At 63.5% G+C, this 15,924-nt stretch overlaps 8 protein-coding genes across 8 annotated transcripts in view; 4 read left to right on the forward strand and 4 right to left on the reverse strand.

Moving 5' to 3' along the window:
• The window catches only part of F751_2626 (Glyoxysomal fatty acid beta-oxidation multifunctional protein MFP-a), a gene marked incomplete at both ends in the record, with an annotated part of 4,282 nt that extends 2,432 nt beyond the window's left edge, over nucleotides 1–1,850 (reverse strand). Inside the window, 4 exons of the mRNA XM_011400378.1 lie at nucleotides 76–585; nucleotides 640–1,208; nucleotides 1,575–1,655; nucleotides 1,757–1,850. Coding sequence (XP_011398680.1) covers nucleotides 76–585; nucleotides 640–1,208; nucleotides 1,575–1,655; nucleotides 1,757–1,850 — 1,254 coding nt within the window. The remainder of the gene's footprint in view (nucleotides 1–75; nucleotides 586–639; nucleotides 1,209–1,574; nucleotides 1,656–1,756) is intronic.
• A 461-nt stretch (nucleotides 1,851–2,311) lies between these two features.
• On the forward strand, nucleotides 2,312–4,495 carry F751_2627 (putative UDP-3-O-[3-hydroxymyristoyl] N-acetylglucosamine deacetylase 2; the record flags this gene model as incomplete). The annotated part of the gene is made up of 6 exons (XM_011400379.1): nucleotides 2,312–2,464; nucleotides 2,596–2,893; nucleotides 3,041–3,126; nucleotides 3,226–3,326; nucleotides 3,594–3,873; nucleotides 4,076–4,495. The coding sequence occupies 6 exons, from the start codon at nucleotides 2,312–2,314 to the stop codon at nucleotides 4,493–4,495; spliced, it is 1,338 nt and encodes a 445-aa protein (XP_011398681.1).
• A 387-nt stretch (nucleotides 4,496–4,882) lies between these two features.
• F751_2628 (Serine/threonine-protein kinase TNNI3K) lies at nucleotides 4,883–5,554 on the forward strand (the record flags this gene model as incomplete). Its single annotated transcript, XM_011400380.1, has 2 exons — nucleotides 4,883–5,039; nucleotides 5,154–5,554. 2 exons carry the CDS (start codon nucleotides 4,883–4,885, stop codon nucleotides 5,552–5,554), a joined length of 558 nt encoding a protein of 185 aa, XP_011398682.1.
• A 151-nt stretch (nucleotides 5,555–5,705) lies between these two features.
• F751_2629 (hypothetical protein) lies at nucleotides 5,706–5,855 on the forward strand (the record flags this gene model as incomplete). Its single annotated transcript, XM_011400381.1, has 1 exon — nucleotides 5,706–5,855. The coding sequence occupies one exon, from the start codon at nucleotides 5,706–5,708 to the stop codon at nucleotides 5,853–5,855; it is 150 nt and encodes a 49-aa protein (XP_011398683.1).
• Nucleotides 5,856–5,927: 72 nt separating this feature from the next.
• On the reverse strand, nucleotides 5,928–7,625 carry F751_2630 (Serine/threonine-protein phosphatase PP1 isozyme 1; the record flags this gene model as incomplete). The annotated part of the gene is made up of 5 exons (XM_011400382.1): nucleotides 5,928–5,942; nucleotides 6,484–6,786; nucleotides 7,028–7,173; nucleotides 7,296–7,383; nucleotides 7,557–7,625. 5 exons carry the CDS (start codon nucleotides 7,623–7,625, stop codon nucleotides 5,928–5,930), a joined length of 621 nt encoding a protein of 206 aa, XP_011398684.1.
• Nucleotides 7,626–8,277: 652 nt separating this feature from the next.
• F751_2631 (Transcription initiation factor TFIID subunit 6) lies at nucleotides 8,278–10,078 on the reverse strand (the record flags this gene model as incomplete). The annotated part of the gene is made up of 2 exons (XM_011400383.1): nucleotides 8,278–9,585; nucleotides 9,866–10,078. The coding sequence occupies 2 exons, from the start codon at nucleotides 10,076–10,078 to the stop codon at nucleotides 8,278–8,280; spliced, it is 1,521 nt and encodes a 506-aa protein (XP_011398685.1).
• Nucleotides 10,079–10,710: 632 nt separating this feature from the next.
• Nucleotides 10,711–11,790, reverse strand: F751_2632 (Acyl-coenzyme A thioesterase THEM4; the record flags this gene model as incomplete). The annotated part of the gene is made up of 2 exons (XM_011400384.1): nucleotides 10,711–10,982; nucleotides 11,208–11,790. 2 exons carry the CDS (start codon nucleotides 11,788–11,790, stop codon nucleotides 10,711–10,713), a joined length of 855 nt encoding a protein of 284 aa, XP_011398686.1.
• Nucleotides 11,791–13,667: 1,877 nt separating this feature from the next.
• Nucleotides 13,668–15,536, forward strand: F751_2633 (Epoxide hydrolase 4; the record flags this gene model as incomplete). Its single annotated transcript, XM_011400385.1, has 7 exons — nucleotides 13,668–13,793; nucleotides 14,014–14,125; nucleotides 14,348–14,484; nucleotides 14,677–14,787; nucleotides 14,895–14,995; nucleotides 15,090–15,245; nucleotides 15,464–15,536. The coding sequence occupies 7 exons, from the start codon at nucleotides 13,668–13,670 to the stop codon at nucleotides 15,534–15,536; spliced, it is 816 nt and encodes a 271-aa protein (XP_011398687.1).
• Between the last annotated feature and the right edge of the window lie 388 nt (nucleotides 15,537–15,924).

The raw sequence follows: 15,924 nt of genomic DNA on the forward strand, positions 1-15,924 counted from the left end.
CCTACTCCTCCCTCCTTTCCCTCCCCCGTGTTCCGGAACGAAGCACAGAAACCGAGTCCATCCGCCCCCACCCACCTGGCTTCGGGTCTTGGCGCCCACCACCTTGATGTCGATGGTGCTGGTGTTGGTGGCCAGGATGCAGGCAGGGCGCGTGACACGCTCCAGGTCCGCAAAGATCCTCTGCTTCAGCTCCACCTGCTCGATGGCGGCCTCGATCACCATGTCCACCGATCCAAACTCGTCGTAGGTCAGGGTGCCCGTCACCCGCGCCAGCGCCGCGTCGGCGGCCGCCTGCTTCAGGCTGCCGCGCTTGACCCCGGAGGCCAGGTTGGCGCGGATGCGCGCCAGGCCCGCGTCCAGGAACCCCTGGTTGATCTCCTTGAGCAGGACCTCGATGCCCGCCAGCGCGCTCGCGGTGGCGATGCCCGACCCCATCAGCCCGCCCCCCAGCACCGCCAGGCGGCGCAGCCCGCGCGGCGCCAGGCCCACGTCCGTCACCCCGCGCACGCGCTTGGTGGAGCGCTGCGCGAAGAAGACGTGCACCAGCGCGCCATGCGTGGGCAGCGCCGCCGCGGCGGCAAAGGCCTCGGCCTCGGCGCGGAGGCCCGCCGCGCCGCCGCGCTCCACGCCGGCCTGCACCGCATCCAGCGCCAGGAGCGGGTGCGTCAGGTTGGGCGCGCGGCGCCGCGTCTGCGCGCGCGCGAACTCCAGCGTGGCCAGCGCCTCGCGGAAGGCGGGCAGGCGGTCGGTGCGCTGCAGCGCGAAGCGGCGCGTGCGCGCGCCCGAGGCCAGGTCCAGCGCCAGCTTCCGCGCCGTCGCCAGCAGCTCACGCGGCGGGACCACTGCGTCCAGCAGGCCCAGAGACAGAGCCTCCGGGTCCTTGATGGGCTTGGAGGTCAGGATCATGGACAGCGCCTTCTCCAGCCCCACCACGCGCGGCAGGCGCTGGGTGCCGCCGAAGCCGGGCAGGATGCCTAGGGTCAGCTCGGGCAGGCCCATGATGGTGCCGGGGGCGGCCACGCGCGCGTTGCAGGCCAGCGCCAGCTCGCACCCGCCGCCCAGCGCCAGCTTCTCGATGGCCGCCACCGTCGGCTTGGGCCCCGTCTCCACCAGCTCCACGAACGCGGTGTTAATGGACATATCGATGCCGCCCCCGGAGCGTGACTTGTCCTGGAACTGATTGATGTCGAAGCCGGCGCAGAAACGACCTGAGAGTGGGGGAGGGGGAGGTGTATGTGTGTGTGTGTAAAGTGGGAGGGAAAGGAGGGAGGAGTAGGTGTTTGCGATGGTTTCTATGACGGGTATTGGACAAGTTTTGCCGCGGGCTCGCATGGCACTACAACTGGCAAATCACTGGCATGGAAGAGGGATGCGAAGGAGGCAAAGGTTCTAGGGTAGATTGCATGTACGTGAGGAGACCTCAATTGGGGTTTGAGATCATCCGCAAGAGTGCGTTACAGCTGTGGTGCTTGTAGATTCCAATTCCCTGCCAAGTACCCATGCAAGCGGTCAATGCTCCACCGACACCAGCACAACAATTATGAGCGCCCGACCGCACCCAAAGCCATACTCACCGTTGGCACCCGTGATAACAATGGCTTTGGCTGAAGGGTCAGCATGAGCACGTCGAACGTTGTCGAACAGGCTGCCAAGAACTGCGGGTGAGGACGGGCGACGACGATCTCGAAAAGTGGACGCAGGCGTGAGTCGAGAGACGTGCTCGGGTCTGCACGTGCTGTCAGCCCTGCGAACCTACCCTTTGGATGCAGGGCATTCATGGGCGGGAAGCTGAGCGTGATGACGGCCACGCCATCCTCCACGGCGTAGAGGGTCTGCGGGTCTTTCGACATATCGTGAGGGGGTATTCCCAATGAATGTGCGAAGTGGCTTTTCGAGACCTGCTCTGCGTCGGAACAGTGTCGAGGCAAGATATAACTTATGGTGCGCACCCCTACAGCGACATGCTGTTTGTATAGATGGTGCAACCGAGTTTCTCCGGCATTGGCAAATTGGGTCGTGCTGACGTGGGCAGAGAACCCCCATCTCGCTCTTTTGCTCGGAGGGACGCCCTGCTTAGAGGAGCGTGAAGCATGGATTGGCTGGTTTAAGTCATACACTGGACGTCTTTTCAAATATGCAGGGCACGATGCATGGCCATCGGGTGGCTCGCATGGCTCCCGGTGCTGCACCTCCTGCAACACAATCCCAGGCACCGTGCCTCTCCGGCTGTATAGACGCTCGGCGGTACGCATTCCGAACCATCATCCCAAGTAGACCTGCTAAGCAGACGAGAATTCACTTTCGCCTTTGTATGGGCCAGGTCAGAGCCGCTGCCCGAGCGGTGGAGGCCGAGGTGGTGGGTGGCGCGCAGGATGGGGAGGAAGGCTCCTGGGATGAGGGCGGCGACGACGATGCCGACATGGACCCGGAGAAGGCACAGCCGGATCCCGAAGCTTTCCCCCTGGTAAGGGCTGGAGGCTCACGCAGTCGGAGTGGCGATGATGGGCAGAAATTGATTGCCTGGCGGCCCCTCGTGCTGCTAGGCTGTGCCTGCACATCGTCTGAAACAAGCGCTGCCCCTCCCATCCCACACAGCCTCAAGCATACCAGCAGACGCTGCGCCGGTCGCTGACGCTGGGGGGCATCGGTCTGCACACGGGCGAGTATGCCTACGTCAGGGTGCGCCCCGCCCTCGCCGGGGAGGGCCGATACTTTGTGCGCGTGCCTCCGGGGACAAATGCGGGCCGCTTTGTGGTGGAGGAGCCGGAGCCACGCACGTTGGAGGACCTGGACATCGACGCGCCGGAGGACGACCCATACGAGGACGAGCGGTCAGAGGTGTTCTTCGAGTGGCTGGCGGCACGGGGGGCGGGGTACGAAGGCAACCTGGACGGTAGGCGTGGCTATCTTGAGCATTGGATGGTAGGCGGGCTCTGAAGTCCCTGGCCTGTGCACCTGCGTCCCACGTGTGCTGGCTTTAGATCCAGAGCTGCAGCATTTGTGCAGGGACTGACGGTGGCACCATCCAGCCCCCATGCAGACTTCTCAGAGGAGCATGGCAAGGACTTTGAGGCGCTGTTCAACAAGGAGGACGCGCTGGATGACTCAACCCTGCCAGACGAGGAGGTGAGGTCGTGCTGCATGATTTGCTGGAGTGCCTGCTGCTCGATGGGCATGGCAATTCTAGACCATTTCCCCTCATGCCCTCTCAACCCACCGCGCCAGGTACAAGCCAGGGGTGCACACGAGGCCTGGGTGCCTGCCTGCATAGCCTCGGCCTCTGCAGCATCCGCACATCACACCAAACTGCAGCGCGAGGACGTCAGGTGCGTGATTTTTTTTGCAGGGGCTCGGGAGATTGCCGCCTTCAGAACTGCTGCCCAGCAGACCCCGCCCCTCCACGAGGGCCTGAACAGTGTCGCACACGAATCAGTCGATGCAGTCGCAGCAGTCTGTGCGTGGGGAGGTGCCAGGCTGCGGGGTGCGCGGATGAATGCTGGACTCCCGGATGCATGCGTGGCTCCTGCCCCTCCTCCGGCGAGCCCAAAATGCCCTGAACGAGAGTCCCCACCACCTCCCCGCCATCCACGCAGCATCCTCTCCCCCGAGGCCCTGCTCTCCACCCTGGAGGCCTGCGGCATCGATAATGCGCGCATCGAGATAGAGGGCGGGAGCGAGGTGCCCGTCATCGACGGCTCGGCCATGGGCTGGGCGGTGGAGCTGCGCTCCGTCGGCGTGCGCCCCTGCGGCCCACAGAGCACGCGTGCCGTCTGGCTGTCGCCCCCGCAGCCGCTGACCGTGGGGGACGGCGATGCCTTCATCACCTTTTACCCTGGCGACGTGATGAAGCTCACCGCGGGGGTGGAGTTTGAGGTGGGGCCGGGTCAAGGGGTGGGGGCCGATGGGCGTTCTCCCCGCTGCAAGTCGCTTGCGTTTGACCAGTATGGTGCAAAGAGTACACCGCTGCACCTCCCTCCGTGTCTACAGCCACTGTACTCCCAGCCTGCAACCCCTGGATCCCCTTCCCCCATCCAACCCCTTTTCCCACTACACCACCACTACCGCTCCACGCCAGGCGCCGGCCATCGGGCGGCAGTGGCACACCTGGAGCCCGGACCAGGACGAGCATTTTCGGTACGAGGTGGCGCCCGCGCGGCGCTGCTTTGACTCGCCCGAGGAGGTGGAGGCGCTGACGCAGGAGGGACTGCTGCGCGGCGGCGCCGACTTTGTGGCTTTGGTCGCTCAGGGCCAGGACTGGTACGACGACTCCCTCCTCCGCTTCCCCGTGGACGACAGCGAGGCGGCGCGGCACGCCATCCAGAGCCTGCTCGGTGTGCTGGCCCTGGCGGCGTTGCCAGGGTCAAGGGCACTGCCCCTGGGCCACACCGTCATGTACCGCGCCGGCCTCCCACTGCAGCTGGAGTTTGCCAGGGCGTTGAGGCGGGAGCTGACACAACTGGCGGCCGAGACGGGGGCGGAGGTGGGGGGGTGGTGAAGCAGGCGCGCGTGCTGCAGGAAGATTCTTCATGCTCATGACCAAGGCTGCAGGTTTCCTCGAGGCAGCTCCTGGCCATGCATGCCACACGCCATGCTTCTCGCCAACACCTGCAATTCCTGCCATTGCCTCGTGTTCTTGCGAGGGTCATGCGAAAGCGATTCATGGTCTTGAAGCATCTGAAGAGCCCCCCTTTTAGAGGAATCAGATCATCCCTGGGGGTTGAGGTTGCGTGCTGGTGTTCCCGCCATTCGGTCAAAGCGCATGGGTCAAAGCTGTCCCGTGAGAGGCCCCGCCCCCCGCAACTCATAGGAGGGACAGGGCCCCATCCCCGCGATCGCAGACGGCGCGAGAACTCCGATCCGAAACTGGTCAGGGCATTGCACGATGGAGAAGAATCCGTGGTACAAGAATGTGCAGGGGCCCTTCCTGCAGTGGCAAGGTCCCACCGGCATCAAGGCAGATGGCGGGGGGTGCACCCGCGGGCGGGGCTTGGTGGGCAGCATGACGGTGCACAGGGCTGCACACAGCCGCGATAAAGATGGTGAGGGACGTGCTTGAAGGCAGGCATTGGGGTCTGGCTCCGTGGATCCCTCGTCATTCGAATGGGGCGCCGGGGCCACTGACCAACCAGGACCCCTCCCTCCCCCTACTCCAGCCATCATTCGCGCGGTGGACGCCGGCGCGGATGTGAACGAGGTGGAGGCGGCCGGAAACACCCCCCTCCACTCCGCGGCCTATGAGGGCTGGACGGAGGGCTGCGAGCTCCTGCTCAGCCTGGGCGCCAAGATCGATGCCAGCAACAACGCTGGGGACCGGCCCTGGCACTGGGCCCGCAACATGGGCCACCAGGAGGTCCAGGACTTCCTGGAGCAGAACGGCGCCTCCACGGAGCAGGGCCAGGTGCTGGTGCAGGACCATGTGCCCAAGGTCAAAGACTTTTTCCAGAAGGAGTGCTGGGCGCACCACCCCAAGCCCCACGCCGAGTACATGGATTGGCGGAAGAAGGAGGACGAGGCCTACGAGGCGGAGCGCGCCAAGCTCATCCCCGGCATGTAGGCGGGTGGTGGCGCAGGGCAGGACTGGCACGGCACGCACTGCATGCTGAAGCCTGGGGCGTCACAGAGTGGGAGAGCCCAACGAAGCAGCGGCATCCCCATCACGAGCCTTTGGCAACCGGGCCTGCCCTGCACAGATTGCCCTACACCCGATGCCTGTCCTTGCCACACAGTCGTTTCACAGCACTTTGGACAAGGGGGGGGGGTCCGGGTTGGAGCAGGGAAAAGCAGATGGGCTGGGACAGTGGGGTCGTGGCCAGGGCATTCGAGCACACCAGCCCTCCCCGGCCCAGCGTCGGTGACTGGGACGAGGCGCCTGCGATGGGGCTGAGGCCGCTGCACGGTTATCCCCGCAGCCTGCCCAGTGCCAGCGATCAGACGTGCCCCGCCTGAACGAGGGGCAGCCCAAGGGATGGAAAGGGAGGAATGGGCGCTGCAGGTGCATTGGGTACCTTTGCATGGAATGCGACGGCGTCCAGGGGTGGGGTGTTGTTTGGGGGGTTGGATTGGCCCCGGAGCCGAAGGGTGGGTCCTGGGCCACCCCCTTTCACCCATTCCCCCAACCGCCACTCAGGCGCCGGGGGGCGGCTGTGGCTGGGGCGCGCCGGGCCTCGGCGGCGTGGCGGGGCGCTGCCCCATGGCGTTGTAAATGTAGCGCGCCTTCTTCTCCGCCGGCTTCAGGATCTGGAAGGAGCACATGAGCGTCTCGTCCACCGACATCATGGCCCCCGCGTTGTCGAACTCGCCGCAGTAGTTGGGCGCAGAGAAGATGGTCACCAGCTGGCGCTTGGCGAAGAACTCATAGCCGTCCTCCACCACCTGGTGCGCGCGGCAGATGAGGTCCAGGTCATGCTTGTTCAGGAACTCGGTGATGGTCCCCGGGCCAAAGGTGTAGCTGACGCCGCGGTCGTTCTCGCCCCACCCCTGCACGTCCTTGTCTGGGTCGGCCCAGAGCAGGTCGCAGAGGAGGCCCGTGTCGGGGACGTCGGTGGGGCGGGGGATGCGCTTGATCAGCTCCAGCGACTTGAGCTCGGGGGAGAGGCCGCCGTGCATGCACAGGATCTTCTCGTCGATCAGCGCCGCCACGGGCAGGCAGTTGAAGCAGTCGGTGAATGTCTTCCACAGCCGGATGTTGTACCGCCGCTTGCACTCGTCGTAGAAGCCATAGATGCGGTTGATGGACGCGCACTCATGGTTGCCCCGCAACAAGAAGAAGTTCTCGGGGTACTTGATCTGTGATTTAATGGGGTGGGCGAGGGATGGGAAAGGGATGCTGGCCGGCCCATGACCAGGAAGTGATGAAACTACCTGGAATCCAGGGGCCCGGAAGTGCAACACCATGATCCACCCCCCCACAAGCTGCACATAGGCAAACCTCGCCACCCAAGCACTTCAGGCCATTGCATGCAGGCATGCCACTGTGCACACCCGCCTCCCCCCCCTCCCTTCCTTCACTGCCCCAACCCATGCCCACCTTGTAGGAGAGGAGGAGGCAGATGGTCTCCAGGCTCTGCTTCCCTCGATCCACGTAGTCGCCCAGGAAGAGGTAGTTGGCCTCTGGCGGGAAGCCTCCGTACTCAAAGAGCCGCAGGAGATCAGAGTACTGCCCGTGAATGTCGCCTGAGAGGAGGGGGTGTGTCGAAGATGTAGGCATGGAGCCACTGGCAGGCCACCCCCACACCGGGTCACGGAACAGCGGGACAATCCCGGCAGCACCGGCCGGGGGGCGCGGAGGACCTCACCGCAAATCTTAATGGGTGCCTCCAGTTCCAGTAGGTTGGGCTGGGTCATGAAAATCTCCTTGGCCGTGAGGCAGAGCTGCCGGATTTCCTGCGGGAAGGCGAGGTGCGGGCGACGTGTAGCGCTACATGCATGCCTGAACGGTCTCGTTACTCACGAAACCATGTGAATTCCCAAAACAGATCGTCTCGGGTCCACCCCTGGGGCTGCGGACTTGCCTGCTCCGTGAGGGTGACCTGCTTGCCAGGCCTCCCTGTTCTGACATCCAGCAGCCGGTCTATGATATCATCCAGCTGGGCGTCGTCCTGCAACGAGGAAAGCGCTGATGTCATACCACCTCCCAGGAGCTAAGGTCGGGGCAGGGAGTGTGTCGGGCCGGGTCTCACCATCGTGCAGGGATGTCCGTTGTCTACTGCTCAGGCCCACATCCTCGGAGTGTACGTCTCGAAGCTCCCAGCACGGCTTGTATGAATCCCTTCGCGATCGACAGGCGCCGGACTTGTGGCGCTGGGCGAGGTGGCCAGCTGAAAGGAGCGGGGAATTGCACATGATATTGGGGCCGGGGGGGGTGCGGCCCGCGTGGATTGACCCGGTGGGCTGCTGCAGGCGGGGCTCTCACGCCCATGCGACGCCTCGCGCGTTCGGGCTGCCAATCCCTCGCGTGAGGGGCACCCTCTTGACACCCTACGGATCGCACGGGCGACCCGCCCGAGTCGGCGCGACCTGGACTGTCCTCCCGTGCCGGCGGCCAGCGGGGTCCTTCCTGCTACCCAGGGCCCCATCACATGCGTTGCAATTGTCTACGGTCCACAGTGTACGTCTCTCATGCTGGATGCTCCCAACCCTCGGTCTGAATGATTCTAAGGTGACACCTGGCCTCCTTGCCGGGGGGAGCAGGGGCATACTCAGCAGCATGATGGCAGGCCGGCGCATGAGGCACACACGGTGACGTCCAGCTTGCGGTGGTCACCCACCCAAACACACTCATTGCCCCTCGCCTTCGTCACCCACCCGCCCCTCGACCGGGGGCAGGAAGGGCTCGATATCTTGCCCAAACAGGTCCAGCACGATCTCCGCCAGCTTCCCCGCCCCAAAATCTTCTCGCCACGCTTCGGCCAGCGGGTTGCTGTCAGGTAGCCGAGGCGGCCCCGCCCTGCCGCCGCGCTGTCGATACGCCGAGATCGCCGCCGCCACCCCCGCGCGCGCCTCGGCCCCGCCCAGCGCCGCCTCGTGCGCCAGCACGCCACCCAGAGCCGCCGCCAGCGCGGCCCGCACGCGCCCTTCCTCCGCCTCGCCCCCCACGCGGCGCAGCACGGGAATCACCAGCGGCGTGAGCACGCTGCGCACGCTGCGCGGCCCCAGCGCGGCCAGGCCCAGCGCCGCGCCGTGCAGCGCCTCGGGCGGCGCGGCGATGGGGTCTGCCAGCGGGCGCGCCAGCGTGCGCTGCACGCGTGGTAGGAGCGAGGCGTGGGCCGGAGCGTAGCGCGCGCACAGCGTGGCCAGCGCGTGCGCCGCGGCGCGGCGCACACCCCAGTGCGCCTCGCCTCCTTTCGGGCCCAGGCGGCGTGCCACCAGCGCGGTCAGCAGTGGCGGCAGCGCCTCGTGCAGCAGCGCCCCGGAGTCCAGCGCCGGGTTTGACAGCAGCGCCCCCGCCGCCGCCATGAGGCGTGGCAGGCGGGCCAGCTCGCGCAGGTCCGCGCCAGCCTCCTCCCCGATCAGGTGCCACAGGTAGGGCAGTAGCGGTTGCAGCCCCGCGTCGCCCGCCAGGCTGGCCAGCACCGCCGAGTCGGCGGCGGCGGGGGAGGGCGCCACCAGCGCGCCCCCGCCCTCCAGCAAGCCGTGGCGCAGCCAGGCGCCGACGCGGTCCAGGTAAGCCTGCAGCTCTCGCGTGAGCACGTGGCGCAGCGGCGCCCGCACCAGCGCCTCCTCGCCGGCGGGCTGGGGCCCGGCAACGGCGGGCGTCGCCCCCTCGCCGCCAGAACTGGCCGCCGGCAGGGCCTTGTTGGGGGCGGCGGCTGGCGGGGCGCCAACCTGCGCCGCAGCTGGCGCGGCCTTGGCAGGCGCGGCGCGGCGTGCGGGCACCGCGGGCGGTGCGTTCTCGGGCGTGGCCGGCTGACGCCCGTCGATGGCCAGCCAGTGCGGCACCACCGCCACCTCCACGGGGGGCCGGGGCAGGGGGGTGGCGAGCATGGAGGCCACCGACACGTCGGGGTCATCCACGTAGTACACGTCGGGGTGCCCTGCCGCGCGGAGGAACTTGGCGGGGTCCCGCCCGCTGAAGCCATACAGGGGCTGCGAGTGAGAAAGGGGAAGGGGGGAAAGGGGACTCTGGATTGGTCAGCAGGTCAGAGTCGAGCATGGTAGAGGGAGGAGAAGGGGGGGCAGGGAACCGTGTCGAGGTATGCATCCTTAGATCACGGCCCACCAAAAAAGGAAGGACAGCATCCGCGTCAACAAGGCAGCGCCTGTAAGTCTTGCAAGCTGTGCCTGTCTCTCACGAGGTCAGCAAGATTTCAGGCCTCAAATGAGCCACCCGGTCTCCTGCTGCCCTCCCCTCCCCCCCCATCCTCACCTCCGCGTTGCGCATCTTGAGGGCGGCATTCACGTCCTGGGTGGTGAGGTAGGTGCGCCGGGAGTGCCGGGCAAACTTGAGTGCGTCCTGCACCACCTCTCGCATCCTGTACTCGACATCGGGAGCCAGGGCGCGGCAGGCGTCGGGGTGGGCACGGCAGGCGATGCTGTCGGCCACTGTGGCCACGAACTCGTGGGTGACCACCGGCGCCATCGCGCTGGTAATGGTCTTGACGACTCCGGTACCTCGCGGCTACTCCATAATTCTTCCGGAAATAAATATGTGATGTAAGAATGAGTGTTGCAGAATGAGGCTGTGAGTGCCATCTTGGACTTTGCGAACTCACAGCCCTGTACGTGAGCTTGCTTCGAATCCAAGATTTATGTGCATATCACAGAGAGCAAGGGGGACATGCAAGTCCAGTCTAAGGGTTTCCGATGGTCAGAAGGGGCGCAAAAGAATATCTTGAGGCTAAGGAAGAATGTGCAGTCACGGGGGCATTGGGTGTGTGTGAGAACCAAGGCCTCGCAGGAGCAAGATGGAGGGTTCATGGGCGGTGACAGGGTCCGCATGCAGGGCAGGAAGGAGTGCCCCAATATGCAATGCCTGGTTGAATGAAGGAGGTATGGAAGGACTGAGACGGCATGGCTCAGGAGGTGCGCTCACCGTCCGCCTCCCCCCCCTGCCCTCCATCGGATGGGCGCGTGGAAAGAGAGGCAGCGGGAGGACGGCAGCATGCATAAACAGTAGCATAGTGGCGGAGCCTGGTGCTCCACGAACATTTCATTCTCCTCTGTGGGGAGAAGAGACCCTGGCTCAGCGCGGGGCCTCCCCAGTAGGCCCCTCTACTCCAGGTTGGCAGGGGCCGCCTTCTTGCTCCCAAACACGCGGTGCCAGAGGTAGGAGGTGACCATGGGGACCACTTTCTGCAGCTTGGGCGCCACAAACAGGGCGCGGGAGGTGGCAAACACCTTGCCCCCCGGCCCGTCTGTCATCGTGGCCTTCATCCACACCTTCCTGCCCTCCGCGCTCTCCACCTCTGCGGTGCACAGCAGGCGCTGCCCGGCCGGGATCTTGGCCTTGTACTGGACCTCCAGCGCCACTGTGTATGCGGGGCCTGAGCGACGAGGTGGGGGAGGGGGGAGGGAGGTGGGTGTCAGGCGCCAGACATGGGATGCGATGTCTCTTCCTCGCAGGACCTTCGATCTCTTCTCTCACCAGAGCGGGCCTGTGTACATACATACATATTTGGTACAAGGAGTTCGGGCCCATGTCATGGCCCCTCCCCTCCACCCCGGCCCCTCCCGGCCCTTGCCCATTCCCCACCCCCCGGCCCACTCACCCCAGAAGTCCAGGGCCTTGGCCTGCTTGAGGCTGAAGAGGAGGCCGCCAAAGGACTCGTCAAACATGGCGGCGGTCAGCCCGCCGTGCACGACGCGGGGGAAGCCACAAACTTCGCGCCCCAGAGCGACCACGCTGTGCCAGCGCCGCTGCTCGGGGTTGTAGTAACCCGTCAGGTCCTCCACGATGCCCTTGCTGACGAAGGCCGAGAACATGTGGTCATCCTCCAGGAAGGGGTGGTCCTGGGCCAGCAGCGCCTCCGCGGTCAGCACCCGCAGGGTGCCCGGCTCGCTGGCGATGACCTCCTCCCAGTCGTGGGCGGGTGTGTGTTGGCCCGAGTACTGCTGCAGGGCCGTGGCGACGCTGGGGGACAGACTGAACTGGGTGTTGTGGGCGTAGGCCACTCCGCCCAGCAGGGCGGCAGCGGCGGGGGGGAGCAGAAGCCACTTGGGGTCGAAGGGCAGGGACGCTGACGCGCCAGCGCGTGCGGAGTGGGAGCCGCGCTTGGCGTCACCACCCTGCTTGTGGGAACGACGAGGCCCGAAGCGCCAGTTCGAGGCCCCGGTGAGCCTCCAGGCTCGCATGACGAAGCTCCCTCTCATTCAACCGTTCGCAAGGTTGGTTGCGGTGGGGGACGGACAGAGAGCAATCAAGTGAGAATGCCGCACCGTTCAAAAATATAGAAAAATATATCACATAATATGGAAGGATACCCTACGACGTTTGTGGGGGGGTGGGAGCAACGTGTTGCCTCACGGAGGGGTGGCACGTGCTGCCATAATCCACTTCGTTCCCTCCACCGGAGTCTTAACCCATACTGCACAGCAGTTCCTAGTGAACTGCCGGCAATGGGACCGGCTGCATCTATGCTTCATGGCCGTCAGCCATCTGTCGATCATAGATATGCACTATTCACCCCACAGGTGGAGCTAGGAAGTGGCGGGACATTTCCAGCATCGCAGGGAAAGGGAAGGTGTTAAGTCTGCTGCTGAGGGATAGACGCATCTGTGCAATGTGAAGCTTATAAAGGAGTCCTGCATAGCGGATAATCACGCCCGCATGACACACCGCCCATCTCCCTTTGCCAGAATCATACCACGGACCACCACCGGCCTCCTCGCCAAACAATACCCTGCAGTATGCTGGGCAATCCACCAAGTCACTGCCGCCGAATGGCAGGTATCGCCCTCTGGTCTCCACCGTCAGCGATAGCTCCCGCACATGGCAACGCACGCTAGTCTCCGCTCCCACCTTGAGAGGGGGGGTGGCGAGAGGCGGCAGACTGCTTCAGCAGGCAAATGACGGCCGAGATGGCCTTGCACCTGGTGTGGATCCCATATTAGTAAACGACTAGATCAGCTTCCAGACAGGCAGTGTATAGGAAGGGGGGTATCTGGCCCCTTCAAGAGCTAAGGATGGGGGAGGCCCCTGGGCCACCAGGAGCCACCCGGGCACGACCGATGTGTGGTGACGGCGTTTTATCGCTCTGTACTCGATACTCTTACGTCATATGATATTAACAAATTGAAAAATGCCTCTTGCGATGCGTTCGTATCCCTACTGGCCAAGACGGGGTCTCCCGAAGGGGCGAAAATGGCCCCCGCCGGACGGGGGCCTCTCGGATCCCCATCAGACAATTTTTCGCATTTGCACATATTGCTGAAACATAATGTTTGGCTTGAGTGGCACATGACTGAGTGATTAGTATTGTCCCGGGTTGGCCGATCTGGGACTCCTAGTGCGTAACTCAGTCGAGTCTGCACCGCCCAGGACACTGCCTGATGGCTGCATCAGCAACAACAAGCCGATATGGAAAAACCCTGATGCCATGCCATTACATAAGGTATGACATTGTTTTGGGGTGGGCGCTTGGTTCAAGAAAAGATGTGAACGAAGATCGGGGATTGCAAAATCTGCGATACCCTCAAGACTGAAGACATTGCCCCCGGCACCATACTTTTCAAAAGTCAAATATTGAGTACTCGTACTTTTGCAGGGAGAACGTTTGGGGTTTATTAGCTCTTCCGGCGTCAAGGACACACACACTCACCGGATGTCGGGCGTAGCACTGCAAGCATACCTGCGGCAGGCAGCATTTTATTTCACGGGTTACCTATTGGCTGTACCTATATCTGGTGCCCTTGCCATTTCCAAGGTTAAAAGGTGTGTGCCACCTCGCGCTGGTGGCACCCTGGCGTGCGTATGTGCCCTTGTGAAGCCACACCTTGATACCTCGTCGATTGATGGTGTAAACTCACACCTGAACCACCTTCCACTGACCCCTTGTGCGACACTCAGGATCATCAAGGGAGAACGACGTCCGCCACTTGCGATCCAAGCGTCAGATGCCTCCGCCAGGGATTTCGTCCCCGGCCTGCATCACAGCTGGCTGGTGGCAAACGGCATCCGGCTGCACACGGTTCGTGCAGGTCCATCCACCTCCACTCCTCCCAAGCCCGTCATGGTCTTCATCCACGGCTTCCCAGAGGCCTGGTTCTCGTGGAGGCACCAGCTCGAGCACTTCAAGCAGGAGTATGATGTGGTGGCTTTTGACATGCGGGGATACAATGAGAGCGACAAGCCCCTGGTGCGCACGAGGGGCTGGGAGGCGAGGGCAAGCATTGGGCTTCCAGCCAGCCATAGCTCTCTATCTCTTTGGTTGATGCTTGGATCTTTGCATCGTCCAAGAAGATGAAAACACAATGCTCAGCCCTTGGCTGTTGAATGGGGAGTACTTGTCAAGGCAGGGCTGACTGCTTCTCTGCACACCACCTGCTAAAAGGTGCTGCCCTGCCTGGCCCCTGCAGGGCATCGACTCGTATCTCATGAGGCTGCTGGTGTCTGATGTCGTCACCATCATCAAGAGTGTCAGCCCCGACCGTCAAGTGACCCTGGTTGCCCATGATTGGGGCGGCGTGAGTGAGTCGACTGCGGGCGGACAGATTGTGCTCTGCCGGAAGTGTTGATTTTTTCACGTGTCGCTTGCATGGCAGCATGCAAGGCTTGTCGAGGTGCCTCCCAACTTCTGGGAGGGGAGGTGGGGCCTGGCGTGACGGTGGGATACGCTCACTGCTTGCTCAAAGCATCTGCCACCACATCCCAGCCCATTCACCCACTTCCCTCCACGCTCCCCCTTTCCAGTCGCCTGGGTGTTGGCCAGGGCTCACCCCGAGCTGCTGAGTCACCTCGTCGTCCTGTGTGCGCCACACCCGTCCAACTTCCTCGAGAAGATGACCACGGCGCAAATGCTCAAGTCCTGGTACATCTTCTTCTTCCAGGTGTGTGATTGGGTTGGGAGTGAGGCGGTCAGGAGCAGGGGATGTGGGGCATGTTGACTGTTTGCTGCGTTTGAACAATGGCATGCACGCCCTCTCTGCTTGCTTGCACGCGCCTGATGGGGATTCATGCCCTGTTCATGCGTCACTCCAAGTCCCTCCCCTTGAAACCCTGCCATCTTCCCTAACAACCAGGTTCCCTGGATCCCCGAGGCCGTCCTGTCCGACGACAATTTCGTCTTCATCCAAAAGATGTTCACCTCCAGGAAGATGGGGTTGAGAAACCGCGATCGCATCAGCCCAGAGGTATGCAGGGATACCAGTATGAGATATGGAGGTCGGCCCTTGACCCCGCCTCAGGCTCTGGCCGGCAGGCCCTCACCCTGCACACCCCACACCCCATCCCCAAACAGGAGATCGCGCGCTACAAGGTGGCAGCCAGCCGCCCAGGAGCCCTCACCTCCATGATCAACTACTACAGGGCGTTGTACCGCTACGACCCTAGATACCCCAAGTAAGGCACGGGGGGAGCTGTGACTCATGCTCCTTTGCGCAGGCTCTCCTATGGGGCCGGAGGAGGACGCACCCCCCGCTCATCCTCACTGCAGGCCCAAGAAGGGCAAGCTGAAGGTTCCCACCCTGCTGATGTGGGCGGAGGACGACGGCGCATTCACACCCAAGGTCTTTGAAGACACCGAGGCGCATGTAGAGGACCTGACCACTATCGGCCTGTCCGACTGCAGTCACTGGGCTCAGCAGGACAGGTGTGTTACCGACTGGGTGGAAGGGAGCGCGGCTGTTGGGGGGTAGAGTATCGGTTGGATGGGTGGTTTTGACTGTGCCAAGGGTGGAGGCCACTTCCCCCGCAAGGCAGGCTGCATTGCTCACAGAAAAGCATCTGCCTTCAGAACATCTTTGGGTGTGTTCAATTCTTCAATGTTTTTCTGGACCCCTCCTCACATCATCTTCAACCCCTTGCCAGACCCGACCTGGTCAACCGGCACATCACCGAGTTCCTGGCAAGCCATGCCACGACGCTCGGCAGCCGGCTCTGAATGGACAGTGTGTCGAGGGGGTTGCCCATCTTCTTCTGCGCTGCAGCTTGAGAGCTATTCCTGGTCATGTCAACCAAGATGAGATTCGAGATCAGCATGATCCTTCATACATAGTACCTTGCCTGCCTCGCCAGAGTCTGAGGAGAGGCGAGCTCTTAGTGCGTCTCTGTGTACCTTTCTCGAAAGCGTGTGGCGGATTCCCCCCCGACCCCCCCCCGCATCCCCATGTCATTCCCTGCTCCCCGATCCAGAGCTGCTGCACAGCGCACCACAGCCGATCAAACATCGTCAGTCAACCTCACGTGTAGCATCAAGGGAAGGAAGGCCTGGGCAAGCGGGCGGTGTCCGGAGTAGGGGACAGGCTCCATGCGATTCCAAGGAGGAGCGA

Source organism: Auxenochlorella protothecoides (assembly GCF_000733215.1).
Source record: "Auxenochlorella protothecoides strain 0710 unplaced genomic scaffold scaffold24, whole genome shotgun sequence".
Taxonomy (NCBI): Eukaryota; Viridiplantae; Chlorophyta; class Trebouxiophyceae; order Chlorellales; family Chlorellaceae; genus Auxenochlorella; species Auxenochlorella protothecoides.